Here is a 14,785-nt window from a genome sequence, read left to right as displayed (position 1 = left end):
CTTTTGTTTACAGAAAAAAAACATTCAACTCCATCTGAGTCATGTAGCGAGGTAGCTAGCGAGTTATAGTTTCTCAATAACAAATATATAGAGTAAGTATCAATCCATTGATATCAGGATGCTTTACTAACTAAACAAATTGCCCCAGAAATCCAAATATCAGCCGGGCTCTGGTTAAATCTACTCTTCACCATCTGTTCACCTTCTGTTCGCCCTTCATCACACTCCTCACTAACAGCGTTTCCCAAACAACAGCACCATAAACACTTACCAAAAAAAAACTCCCCCCTCTGAGCACAGACCGTTCAGCTGCTGCGGACTAACACACCATGCGCTTTATTATTTGTAAGGGATAATCCGCCGTATTGGGACTAACTTTATCTCCTAGTTAAAGTCATAAACATAAAATAAATGTTTTTAAAATCACATTACATACTCTTTGTTGAATGAATCATGGCTAGTTTCATGTAAGGGTGATTGCAGCAGCAGCACAGGCTTCGTGGCTGAGGCAACATAAATATTAAATATAATGCCTCACTGCGCAGGAGCACTCAGCTACAGCAGCATACTGGGACCACATGTAAAAAATCAAATCAAATAAAATCAAATAAATAGGAACCTGAAGATCAAAATGCTAAATTAATGTGAAGAAAGTAAAAATAGTTATTGCTCATTTGACGTGTGAATTATCCTTCATTAGCTTGGGTTTGGATCAATCGTTAAACTCAAATTATACTTTGTTATTTAATCACTTTACTGGATAGTGATTTTTATTCTATATGGAATCCCTGTCTTCTTTTTACCTTTGATTTACAATAACCACGTACATGTTAAGCAACCTAACGATGGAGAATGACAAACACAGATATTAGGATGTGGCGACTGAAACTATGCGGGAGAGAGAAGCGTTTAGTAGCGTCTGTCTTATTTCACATATATACACTTACAGTATACTTCCAGTGTTTGCCTTACTCTCATGTCTCGCTGTGTGTGTGTGTCTTCAGAAGAACATAGCATTACAAAAGCTAAATGTTTGATTGTCTGACGTCCTGTGCACTGATCCATGTTGTGCTGTGGCTTTAGAGTGTTTTGTTATAAATCAGATGTAAAAGCAGGAGGGGCGACTATAAAAGCAACTTTAATTCTAAAGATCAAAACATTCGTTTATTAATTGTGACACTGATTGGTAGAGGATTTGGCTCTACGCCCAGAGTTTAAAGTTTAAAGTAGAGTTTAAAGTAAGAATTTAGACTTTTCAGTCCTTACACTTCAGAAAGACTTTGTTTTAGTTATCAGAAAACTGATTTTTTGACATTTTGATATATTTGAGTCATCAATAATATTTAGAATTGTCTTTTTTCTTTAGTACAGCGGTTTAATTTCTGTTCTGTAGCTCATGATGATAAACGTACGATGACAGAACTGTTTCTACTTTAAAAGAACTGACTGGATACAAGTAATGAATGTGTGATGCCACATTATGTTGAATATAATTTGTCCTGTCATAGAGAGATTTTTAAAGGTGTCTGGTTGGCAGAAACATTTGAGCCAAATATGGAATGATTTCACATTGATTTCACAATGTGTAAAGCTGCCCGGGTCATGTGGTAAATCGTGTTTTCTGTCTGTATCAAATGTCCGGCTGTTCTTCCTTTACTTTACTTTACTTTGTTATATTTACATAAAAGATGCTGTCATTCACCAAATAACTACTTTGGATCTCCTCCAGGATCAGGGGGTTTAACGGGTGTACAAAGCTGCGTAATCAGCAGCTCCTAATGCAACCTGGACTCATGCGTTAAGCAAAGGAAAGTCTATGAACACAAGCTGCTTGTGTCCTGATAGAGGATACAACTCTTTAGTTTCTGCACTGGTCCTGTATGCTGAGTATGCACGGAACTGCTCTCTTCTTCCTCCACACACGCCTCCTGCCTGTGGCTGTGTGGAAATACTGCTGCGAGTATAATAGTGCACTGGAAAGTACAGATGAACTCTGACTGCATGTTGGTTAAGTCCATGTATGTGCTGTGTTGGAAGAGCTTCTAGCTGCACTTGCAAGACTTGACCTTCATATTTGAGAGCTGCTCTATTTTGGGGGTCTTGCCGATGTAGTAGAGGATGGTGAGGGGCTCCAGGTCCTGGGAGACGCAGCAGGGGGACGCTGATGCTTCAGGGTTGATGGTGTTGTACAGGCCTAACACCTGGAACATTCAGAAAATAGGATTTCATGTAAGTGGCTGACTGCTTATGACTTCTGACACATTCCCACACGGTACCTTAGAGTGCTGGGTGTCGGCACTCCACAGATAGGGACAGGCCCCGGCACAGAAGTTGGCCTCGTAGCCTTTGGGTTCATGTATCCACCTCCAACCCAGGTCCTTCTTAAAGTCGATGTACAGGGATCGCAAGCAACAGTTGTCCTGAACATTTCTGTGAAGAGACGAAAGGAAAGCAACATTACATCCACACAGTCTCAGCTAATAAAAAGGCAGCAGGATATGGTCAAATATGTGCAATGAACCGGTTAGCTTGATCTGCAAGACAAGCAACTGGAGCACCATGCATGCAGCCTCGACACACAGAGACTCCTACTAGCCACTGGATTTCAGAGGTTGTTTGAATACAGATCCAGGTGGTTCCCTTTCAGTCAAAAGTAGTCTGCAGTGCAAGTTGTACTGGTCTTGCACGCTGGTCTTGCAACAAAATTTTGAGTCCGACTTATTTCCTCTGACAGCAGAGAAACATCTCTGTGCTGACACAGGCAGGATGTGTGCTATGGTTTTATGCTGAGAACTTCATGGCAGTTACTTGGGATGTCCTGATCAGGTTTTTTTGCTCCCGAGTCTGAGTCAGAGTCATTCCGTTCAAACTGGTAACTTTCACAAAGCACCCGCCTCATCCTAGTCTCGAATCCTGGACCTCTCACACCCAAACCAACAATCACACTCCTGCACAGCACTATGCTGGATTAATCCGCAGACACGTTGACAGCCCTAATACAGATATATCCGAGTCCTGATCGAGTTGAACGTCCGATTCTGATCTGATCTGAGTCTGAAACCACGTTATCGGGCACGATTTCCGATCATGTGATTGGATCAGGACATCCAGCAGTTACCTCACACTTTGTTTTGCACTCATATTTTATATTTCTATTTTCTGTAAATAATGTCTATACTGTTTATTTTTATTGTTAGAGGTATATGTTTATGCTGAGTGCCTGTATATTGCTGCTGCAAAATTTCCCAGCTCGGGATGAATAAAGTATTTTTATTCTATTTCTTCTCACTTGTGTCACTGCTGGAGGAGAACATGGCTTCCCCTCTGCAGACTTTTTATCTCTTATTTGTTTGATTGGGTTCTCTTTGTCTACTTATAGGACTTATAGGACTTGTGGCTTCACTACTGTTAGCTTAGCTTAGCACAGTCAATGGCGTCAAAGGTCCTACTAGCATGTCATGAGCATAAACAGCAAAACAAGCTCTCTATCATCCTCTAACAATCCGTCATCGCCCTTTACACTGGTTTAATTTGTTAGTCATGTAAACATGTGTCGGCAGCTAGGACAGAAGGATTTCAGACTGGATTATTTTAGACCCCCTTGCATGTGTGTGTTAGAGGAGTAATACCTGGAGCAGTAGGCAGCATCCAGGGCTCTCTTGGATCGGTGGGTCTTGTGCTGGGACTGGGATTCCAGCCGGTATGAAGGCAGCAGCATGAGGAGCAGGTGTGGAGCCCGAGCACTGTGCCTGAAGCTGTCATCAATACCTGCCAACAAGAAGGAGACAGTTTCAGTGTGACACTGCACATCTGTGTACAAAAGACAAGCTAACACCACGCTAACACACTGACTGGAAAAATGAGACAATCTTCTAATAACCTGCAAAGCGAGCCTCCAGCTCCTCGCTCTTGTTGGGAATAATGTAGTTATTAGATGGGACAAATGTGCAGCACGGGCAGTGCAGGCTGATTTTGAATCCACTGTTTCTGTCTGTGGAGACACACAAAGGCAGTGACACAATGGTGCAACAATAAAAAAAAAGTAGGGATTTGCTTCAGTGACGGCTGTGCTGTGCACTCACTTCTGTGATTCAGCCACTCGCTCACCGCCTCCGTCACATCGAAGGACAGCCACTCGCCCTCCGTCTGCGTTCGTACCACCTTGCTGTCGATGTAGCGCTGCGTCGGGGACGCCAGGTCTTTGTTTCCTAAAATCTGTGTACACAGAAATACCAATAACAACAGCGTCTGTGGAAGTAGAGAAGGCAGCTGGGCTCTTCTATCTGTGATTGATCGGCCAGGTCTGGTCGGAGCAGCGACACTGTAAGCAGACACTGGACAGGCCTCTTTATTCTGCTGTTCTTCATGTGTTTATGTTGGTTCATTTCTGCCTAATGTGTAAAACATCATTCCTTCTGCTTCCACTCAGATGTGCTGTTAGGCCAGATTTGTGTGGGAAACCTGAAGCCCAGACACAGACAGCGAGGATCCAACAGTAACAAAGTCTCACAGACATATGAGTGAGCTGGCTAGCGTTACTTCTGAAAGTACTCACTGAGGAAAGTAACTCGTTAGAGTACGCTTGCATTACCAAGAATGAGAGGTCCTTGTGGACAGCAGTCACATGACAGATGCATGTAATCCAGGGGTGCCAAGCTTGCGGCCCGCGGGCTGATAATTGACATCACAGTTTAGTGTTAGTGCGGCCCGCACATTTTTCTCACACACACATTTGGTGAAGCTTGCCCTGTGCGTTTTATATGGTTTTATCACTTATGGGCCACCATAGCTCAGGCACGTGACAGCTTCTGGTGGTGTTTGTTGACAAGTTAGCCAACTTGGTCACGTGGTTGGAACGTGATTAACTAAGAGGTTCTGAGGTTCTATGTTCTGAAGAACTGTTCATGTTCTGACCTGTAATTAATCAAGATTGAGAAAATTGGACTCCCCCAGCGGCCCCCCAGGTAAACTGAGTTTGAGACCCCTGATGTAATCTATAAGATAGTATTTTTAACTGTATGTGTTTGCACTGCACACAGGCATGCTTGTGCTGATTCCACAGAGGATTTTATAATACTGTAGTTAACAAGGAGCTCAAACTGACTTAATGAAGCTCTTAGCGCAAGTTCAATCAGGAAGACTATTTCCACTCTTTCATCACTTCCCTCCAACCGCTTCCCTCTCGTCCTCCTCACTCCTGTCCCACCTGCTCCCTCGCCCCTTTTCTCTTTTCTGCCTCTCACCTAATCAGCTGGGTAATAGAGAGCAACTCCCTCGCTCCTCTCCTGCCCAATCACCGCTCAGCAATTCATTTAAAAATCTCCCCGTCTCCTCTCCAGCTGTCTTTCGAATGGATCTCGGCAACCCTCCTCCACCCCAAGCTCCACCAGTTCCTCATCAGGACAAGGCCTCTCATCCCCTGCTCTTCTGCTCCTTCACCACCGCCACCAGGTCTAGACCCGGGGGGATTCCTGCCTAAGCGGCCTCATCTCCTGTCCTTTCCCCCTTCGGATGTCGGTCATCGCATCGGGGTCTAGAACGCCAAAGCACATTTAATTCATTCATTCACTGTATTTCAATAAATTCTTTCCCATCCGAACACCTAGTCTCTCCTGATTGAAATGCATTAAGAGGGAGTCACTGGCTTCCTGAATCCACCAACAACATTAAGCATGAGGCTCAGCCCTCGTTATTGTACCTCTGAGTGGAGGTCAGTTTACCTGATAAAGCTCAATGCGCTGCTCAGATACTCGGGCCCCAGGGTTTTGTAGACGGAAGATTCTGAGCTCAGCTTTCACCAGGTTGGACGCGTTCTTTTCCATGGAGGACACGTCAAAGGTCAGCCGCCTGAAGTAAGGGTTGAAGTGTGTCGGAGAAATGACATCTGCAAAAAAAAAAGGAGAGAGAAAGTGGTGAGGGGAGGGGATCAGGGGTCGGTAGTTGATAAGTCATATACAGCGATGTACACAGAAACACATGCACAGTAAAACGCCAGCAGTTATATCGGCTTTAAAGATGGATTTAAATATGTGATATCCCCACTGGGATCAGATCACACACACCTCAACAGCACACAGTAGCAGCAGCAGCACAATCCCCTCATGTGCTGCTGAGGACCATGTGTGTAGAAGTGTTTGACAGGACTGCGGTGACACGTGCAGCACTGACAGCCAGATGTGTTGCAGAATACACACACACACACACAATGCATTACTGGGAACCTTGTGTGTGTGTGTGGAGGAGTGTTGGACAGTCCAACAACATGGTGAATAAAGAGCTCTTTTACAGGAAGTGAGGGAGTGTTTTTAAATAGCTATTAATATTAATGCCCAGGCACCTCGGCACTCGTTCTTCCTTTAACATCCAAGATGCGCATGTTAGGTTAACTGGCCATAAGGGTGAGCCCTGCCTCTCACCCACTGACAGCTAGGATAAGCTCCAGCCCCCTGTGACCCTGTAGGAGAGGACGAAGCAGGCTCAGAAATGGATGGGTTAAATATCAACCTTGGTAATGCTGATAGTAATTAAAATGATAACAGGTCATTGTTCTTAAGGAAGTCAGTGACTGGTTGTGAATCCAGATGAGTGTGAGACTCTCCCTGACACGAGAGTCACGGTGGCTGAGTGAAGATGCAGTGTGTTCATATCTATGTGTTAAATGTGGGCTCGTATCGGCCGAGCAGCTCCTTAAAGTTTGCTCAGTGAAGCCAACCCTGAGCGGACGTGGACTGTCTGCAGCGTGAGAGCAGAAAGATCGTATTCAGCGCTCCACTCTGCATTCTCACAGCCACACGTCAAATATCTCTGCTGCTGTCTTTCAACATGGCTGTCTCCACAAAGTCTCTCCCTCTGCTTCTCTAGAGAATTCCACATACAGGCTACACACTGATTCAGCATACAGCAACTCCACCTGACTCACCAGAAAACACACGTTTTAATAGTAATAATTTTAGGTTTTGAAGTAAAAACATTTTCTGACCTGGACCTCGGCTACTTTTATTATAACCGCAGCTAAACACTCTGACTCTGTCCCATGGTGGACTTTTGTCCATTTTTGCTGCCACAGATTTTCAGACAGCACCGAGCTCAGGTTCAGTCTGGTTGGACTCTAATGCCCCGTTCACTGGAGAAAGTCAATCCAGCTAGAGTAGGATTAAATCCAGATCACACACGTGTCTGCGCTCAATCCAGCTTAACACGGCTTGTTTGTTGTCCTCCAAACCGCTAGGTGGCGCCTCGTCATATACAGAGTCCATTCAGGCCATGGTAGGACCACGTGTGAGCATGCGTTGTGTGTTTTTTTTTTTTGTCCTGTGTCGTCTTGTTTTTTGTTCAAAAAGCAGTTTATTCCTCTGTAGTCCTGTCAAAAAAAAACTCGGGGCAAAGCTGTCATAGTTCGACGGTTGTTTACATACTGCTTTTGTACGCGACCCGGACACTGTCCCTGTGAACCGGAAGTATCATGTCACTAGCAGGATTCACTAGCCACATTTGCGTTCAGACCTGAGCCAGATGTAAGCCAATCAGGCTAGATCCACCTTTGAGAGGTGGGTTGAAATCAGATTTGCGTTGTTCAGACTCAAAAAAAAACTGTCCAGATATATCCAGATACGGCCCAACTGATTTCCCCAGTGTGAACTGGGTCTTAAGCTTCTCCTACAGGAGCCTGAGAACTCGAGCCATGCTTCCCTCCATTATGGCTGGCCTCCCCCTGAAGCAGCAAAGCACCTCAACAAATTCACACTGCCACCACACAATGTTCTGTTTCTGGAATTCCAGATGTAAGAGGACTGGGTCCTCCTCTCATCAGTTTATAGAACTTTCCGTCAAAGGTCAGACTCTGTTCCTCTGCTGCTGTTTTTTGGATATTAGAGTCATGAACGCTGACCTTCACTGAGGTGAGGGAGGCCTATAATTCCTTGGATGTTTTCTTTGGAACTTTAGTCACTTCCTCCTGGATGAGTGGTCGCCGAGCTCCCACTTCTGGGAAGGTTCACTATTGTTCCAAAATGTTCTCCAATTCTAGATAATGTCTCTGCATGTGGAGCCTCAGATCCTTAAAAATAGCTTTCTAACCTTTCCCAGACTGATATATTTCAACCACCTTCTGGAATTTCTTTCAGCTGTCCAATCTCCCTCCAGCGCTCCTGCTAGCAGGGCTAGAAGTCTCAAGTATTCTTCCTCACCACCAAACACCATCCACTCCAACAAAACATGCCTCTGTTGCACATTTCCTCCTTCACTACACTGATGAGCTGAAATATAAATCATTAAATGAAGGAAATCTGATCAATAATGGATGAAAACAAATGTAAAAGTTACTGTCCGATCTGGTGGCAAATTCATTAAAAAAATATGTTTCTACTTCTGTAGTCTACACTCGTTGACTTGTTCCTGGACGAGTCTCTTTGCACAGCTTACATCGTACAGATGTTTTAAAGGTTTAAATGTGAGCTGAGAACATTCAGAGTCGGCCTTAAAATGACTTTAACACAGCCCTGAGTCTCATTGTTCTGGACCCTGGCCATGCTGTCCTCAGGTTAATTGGTCCTTCCCTTAATTAAGTGTGAAAAAGTGACGGATAGTTTCTGGATCCACACAGCAGACCTGGTCAAAAAGGTCACGTCTCATTCTGTGGGAACCCACTGAATCATACAGCGATCATCAAACAAGCACCCCCCCCCCCCCTTCCGGCCAACATGAAACATCGTACAGCGTGAGCAGCTGAGGCAGATGAGCCAAAACTAACAATGCTCTTTCTGGTTTTCTTTCCATATGTCAACACAGAAAGTCACACTTCCAGCTCCTGGAAAAGGCGGACTGTTTACCCAAACTGCTGCGGGGCCTCATGAATGAGTCCACTGTGCTTTAACACAACACGGGACGCATTGAGCTGAGGTTCAGCCCCGGTGGCATGCTGTGAACGGCCAACGTAACCTTACACATCTGCCGGTCCTGGTGGAAGCAGGGCTCAGTGCTGCTGGGCTGGACTCAATGTGTCTATACCAAATACTGTTTTTATTTTATTTTTTCACTGAATGTCATTATTATGGAAAACCCAGAGAGCAGACAATCAAAGGTTCCTGTTAACCCAACACATCTGTTTATCTCTCTGCATTCTGGCCTGAACTGCAGGTCCACATGCTTTTTGTTGTTATAAGCACCATGTTCTACGACAACCTCCAGAGTCAGTGATGGAATGACACCAGTCATCAGTCGTTACACCAGTTCAGATCATGCTAGCCTGTGAGCTAGCCAGCTATGATACTAACAAAAATATGCTATAAAGCATGCTAAGCTTAGCCAGGTGGGAGGCGGACCAAGAGTTATTATTTTCTGACCTTTTGTAATTTTTGTATAGAAACTTGAACCAAGACTGTTTGGTTGTTTTATTTAATTCAATTTAGCATTTTGATTTTGTATTATATAATACTTTTAATATATTTTTATTTATGGTCCTTAAAGCATGCTATTCTTAGCCAGTTAGCCGTCACATGGCTACTCTGCATGGTTCTGACAGCAGTTACTTCATAATGGGCAGCCAGTGGAGGGTTAAGGTTCATGTTGGTCATGGATTCAGGTTTGATTCAAGTCATTTTTCACTTTTCATCACCTAACTGAGACAGGAAAGGGAAAAAAAGGCCGTTAAGATCCACCTTCCGCTTAGTGTGACACTCAGCAGAAAAAGTTTTCTTGTAGTACAGACTATAGAGAGAGGAATCATCTTTTTATTTCCTTGGGCTTCGAAAATGAACATAATTGTTTTAAATGCTAAAATAACAATAATCCTGATGGTGTCGATAAAAATAAATGCACACACAGTAGAGTCTTGAATTGTTTTTCTACTGATACCTTGTTTTACTTCATATGTTGACATCTTAGCCTGTTACTCTTGTTAGTTTAGGTGCAAGTAAAGAGAGGAAGTGGCTCAGTCCTAGTCCTAGTCCTAGTGTTTTAACTGATGCACACACGTCTGATAACTGGGTTTGATTTGCTCATCATCTATCGCCCTTACAGACGGCGCGCTGAGCTGAGGCTGCTTGGTGCTAAAGTACTGGTTGGTGGTAAAGTGAGATCTGCAGGGAAAGTCCCGGGTCTGCCTGGGAGTGTGGGGCACCCTGTAAGCAAATCTGTGCTGACGGCCCGAGTCGGCCCACAGCGCCGCTGATTTATCAAATGCTGACATGAAAATGATCCACCACAACTGGTGCCACTGTGGTCCACTGCAGTAATGAAAGGCGAGTGATGTCACATCCCATACACACACACACACAAATGAATACTGTACTGTTCTACAAGGAAGGGAGGCAAACGTAAGCAGCTTCTACCTCTGCACACTCAGGTTTTAGCAACAAAAAAAGCTTTTAAAGTGAAATTTCATTAAGCCTCGACTACATCAGATTGTAAGCAGGTACATTTTAATTTCCATTAAGAAGTTCTCTTAAACGCTTCAATAATCCAACCAGAAATGATGCTAGGGTCTGATTACTAAATGAAGCTCTTAGCGCAAGTTCAATCAGGAAGACTATTTCCACTCTTTCATCACTTCCCTCCAACCGCTTCCCTCTCGTCCTCCTCACTCCTGTCCCGCCTGCTCCCTCGCCCCTTTTCTCTTTTCTGCCTCTCACCTAATCAGCTGGGTAATAGAGAGCAACTCCCTCGCTCCTCTCCTGCCCAATCACCGCTCAGCAATTCATTTAAAAATCTCCCCGTCTCCTCTCCAGCTGTCTTTCGAATGGATCTCGGCAACCCTCCTCCACCCCAAGCTCCACCAGTTCCTCATCAGGACAAGGCCTCTCATCCCCTGCTCTTCTGCTCCTTCACCACCGCCACCAGGTCTAGACCCGGGGGGATTCCTGCCTAAGCGGCCTCATCTCCTGTCCTTTCCCCCTTCGGATGTTGGTCATCGCATCGGGGTCTAGAACGCCAAAGCACATTTAATTCATTCATTCACTGTATTTCAATAAATTCTTTCCCATCCGAACATCTAGTCTCTCCTGATTGAAATTAAGATTGTTCCTTAGATGCATCGCAAGTCAGCTGACGACGATTCTGAATCCATTAATAAACGTTAAAGCATCACCGGACACTTCTTCACTGAGACGGAAACCGACAAGCATGAGATCAGTCTGTCATCTAGTTTTATGAGTTTAAATACACGGTATTTCTTGCCTTTTGTTATCATCCATTTACCAGCCTCTCTTTTGACTGAATGCCCACAGCCTGCCTCACGACACACAGACTTATCAAAGTGTTTAGACATTTATTAAACCTTTTATTTGTGCTCAAGTGCAGCCTTTTATCTTGTTTACTGTTTTGTATGAATAAGCTAAGACATATTTTCGTGTAATTCCATTCTAGTGCACATGCCTTCTATTTAGTTTAATAAAAGACCATTTAAATAACTTCACCTCCACCTGTTTACTTGTTTAACTACAAATGCACACCTTTAAAAAAATAGAGGGTGTCAGTGGTTAGTGGTTAGAGTGAGGGAGAAATCCTACTTAAAAAGTGTTTTAAGGTACCTGGATACCTTTCTATAATAGTGGAGGGTTCTGAGTTATTCAGCGAATGTTACACAGAAAGGCAACAACGCATGAACATGTTTTCAAGGCAATCTTCTGATGGTGGGGACAAAAACAAGCTTAACACCGTTAAAACATACAGAATAAAGAAGCATGTGTCTTAAACTGGAGAAAGAAAAGCAGCCTTCCAGCAAAAGAAGCTTATTCCATCTGTGAGCACGGTGGTGGTAGTGTCATGTTTGGGCCTGTTTTGCTGTGTCTGGACCATCAATGATGAAACAATGAATTCTAGTGCAGCAAGACAATGACACAAACACACACGTGGTTCTACAAAAGCATGGATAAAGAAGAACAAAGTCAGAGTCCTGGCTGACGTCGAAGCTACTGGAAATGTTTAGTTGCTGTTATTGCTGCACTGAAAGCAAAGGTTGATCACGTTCACGACTCAGATCTGAGATATTTGATCTTTTTTTCCCCTGAATAAATACACAATCATCTACATCAGTTTTAAACTGAGGCACAGGCAAAGATGTGAGTGATACTGTATGTTGGTTTTAGGTTGATGTCATGCTTCTGACTCCAGCAAGACTAGACAACACAGACCAGTCTTTGACGCTGTCAGTTCGCTCGGTCTGAGCGCTCCGTCAGGATGTCTGCTTTTGTCATTAGTTTCCCTCTCTCAGCTCCTTCTTCACCCTCTACACTATAGAAACCAGTCTAACATGGAACATCTGAGACAGAGCTCCATTTGACGAAATCCTCTGGTTAGCTTTCAAGGTCTCATGTGCTCTACAGCATCTGGGGATCCTTCCCTTGAATCACGACAGAGAAGCGGATAAAGTCGTGAGCTGGCTGTTCTCTTTTCCCAAACTATTTAAAATAATAAAAGTCTTCCTGACCGAAGGAGCGGAGCAGTGTGAGGACTCATCAAAGGCAGGCTGACTTCCTGAAGGGAGAGCAGTGAGGACTGTGCTGTGTTTGGCTCCCCTCTCCTCCCCTGGCCTGCACACTCTCCACTAGCTTTGTCAGCAGAAACCACTGGCTTCGCAGACCGCTTCCGCCCCGCGCTGCAGAGTCTGTACCACTGCTGCTGGCTGATCTAACATCTTTTCCATATGAAATGAAATGTGTAGCTGCACGGGGGGAGAGCACTCTGCTGAGAGTCCAACCTGTGATTAGCCTCAATGTTTTTGCATAAGCGTCATTTATGGCTAATACAAATATGAAAGTAATAATTCTAATAATATCTCATTAAAGATCCCCAGGTGCTCCAGCTAAGGCTCTTCTGGAATATAGGGCAGGAGGAAGTAGCTGCTCTGCTCCAACACTGGTGACCTAATATTATAAATGTACTTTAAAAATAATTTCAGAAGCTTATTGACAACAAAAACTCTAGAGATACAAACAAAGGTAGACTACTCAGATCACTGCATAAACAGCAGCTGACAGGATCTGAATTCTTCTTCAGTGGTTGCCATGGCAGCACAGCACAGCTTCATGCACCACTGAGTTAAATGTTTGTAGTGTGTGTAGAGTCTCATAAACTGACGGTCGAGTCCTTTAGAACCCGTCTCCTTCCTTCCTTTTCATGAGGTCACGTTCAGGTCGGGTGCTTTTTAAAAAGCACATTTACATCTTTCAACCTGATTATTTCGTTATTTGGGATTCTTTATTATCAACTAGTACTGTTAGTATAATTTGACACACTTTTATTTACTTGTGAGTGGAGACGAGCTTTGTTGGGTTCAGTGTTAGAATATTTCAGCTTCTTGTCACATGCTGTAGTCAATTACTGCATGCATCGATATTTTTTGGCTTAATAGGTTAATATCTGATGTTTGGAAAGCAGAAAACTTTAATTTACTTAAATTTAATTATCCTTACTTTTAGTCAACTCTGGCAACTCTTTAAAAATCAATTATTGTTTCTTCCTTGATTTATTTATTTTTGTCTAACTGACTGAATAAATTGGATGAAAGTAGATATTTTATAATGAATATTTTTAATATGCGCTGGATCCATACTCCTGTTCAGAAGCAATTTCAGGGAAAAAAATGGACTTATAACCACGGCAGCTATTATAAAAGACAATGTTTTTTCATTAAATTTCCTGTTGCGCAGTAAATCTTTTTTTATGCGCCTGAAGTCCTCTGAAAGTGAAGTCCCTCGGCCGACCTCGGCTGACCACAGACCCACTTCCTGAGCGGCGCTACAGGTTGCAGCTGATCAAACTGTATTTCCACACAGAGTCGACAGTCTGTGAGGAAGACGTGTAATGATTCAGCTGCGGCCGGCCTGGCCTCACTTTTACAAGGCTACTTTACACACTGTCAGGGAGTTGGAGCTTGCAACATAAAAGGGCCATTATAGTCCTGGCTCGGCCCTGACCAGGACACCTGCAGTGGGCAAACACACGATCCCGAAGACGGGAAGAAACAATTTGAGCTAAAACTATTTGACTTGGAGTCGGTTCATGAGAAATCAGACGGCCTCCAGAGCTCTTTCATGAAAGCTTTTTAACATTTCCAATTTCATTTTCCAAACCTCGGCCCTCTGACATGACCCAAACAGGTGGCATCCATATTATTCAGCTTCTAAGTGTGGGATGTATAAATGAAAACATTTGCTGTGACATAATTATGCTGTGATCCCAAACTGTTAGGAATTCAGCTGTGAGTGCTTTTCCAGATGTACTGCTGGCATGAAGAAATCCATGTGTGTCTCCTCAGCACTGGTAGTGGGCTCTGGTGCTGACATCATCATCATCATCATCATTATCATCTCTTTGTTGTGCGACCTTTGAACACATCAGTTACCACAGAAACCTTCACCATACATTTAACATCCATCTTTACATATTTTTAGAGGATAGTCTTCTTTCCTACACTGAGCAACCCCCCCCCCCCCCCCCCCCAACTAAGATTTATTAATGGGTGCAACTGTTTACTACTCAGAATCACTTTTACCATTTGAGAATGGAAATACGGACTAAAAATTGGCCTCCGAGGCTGAAATGCAGGGACTGACTCGAGGGAAAACTATTTGACCTACTTTTGAGTATTTCTCACTTCTGTAAGACATGCTCGGGGGAAGAAGACTGTAGAAGACAGTTTCTAAATTTACACTGAAAAAGTCCTTAAAACCAGGAAAAATTAATCATTTAAGTCAAGGCAGAACTATAGAACATTTTAAAAAGTTATCTTAGAAATTAGAAAGAATTTGAAAATGTTTAAAGAAAACTGCAGTTCCCCTCACTGTCA

General features: G+C 43.7%; 1 protein-coding gene across 1 annotated transcript in view; it reads right to left on the bottom strand.

Annotated features, from left to right (window-relative positions):
* Positions 1-673: 673 nt before the first annotated feature.
* The window catches only part of tgfb2 (transforming growth factor, beta 2), a 38,795-nt gene continuing 24,683 nt past the window's right edge, over positions 674-14,785 (bottom strand). Inside the window, exons 3-8 of the mRNA XM_028424795.1 lie at positions 5,721-5,884; positions 4,083-4,215; positions 3,881-3,991; positions 3,630-3,768; positions 2,277-2,430; positions 674-2,201 (exon numbers count right to left, since the gene is read on the bottom strand). Coding sequence (XP_028280596.1) covers positions 2,043-2,201; positions 2,277-2,430; positions 3,630-3,768; positions 3,881-3,991; positions 4,083-4,215; positions 5,721-5,884 — 860 coding nt within the window. The 3' untranslated portion in view covers positions 674-2,042. The remainder of the gene's footprint in view (positions 2,202-2,276; positions 2,431-3,629; positions 3,769-3,880; positions 3,992-4,082; positions 4,216-5,720; positions 5,885-14,785) is intronic.

The sequence above is a fragment of the Parambassis ranga genome, chromosome 16 (assembly GCF_900634625.1).
Source record: "Parambassis ranga chromosome 16, fParRan2.1, whole genome shotgun sequence".
NCBI classification, from domain to species: Eukaryota; Metazoa; Chordata; class Actinopteri; family Ambassidae; genus Parambassis; species Parambassis ranga.
The sequence above is the reverse complement of the archived record's forward strand: the minus strand, read 5'-3'. Positions and strand labels throughout refer to the sequence as shown.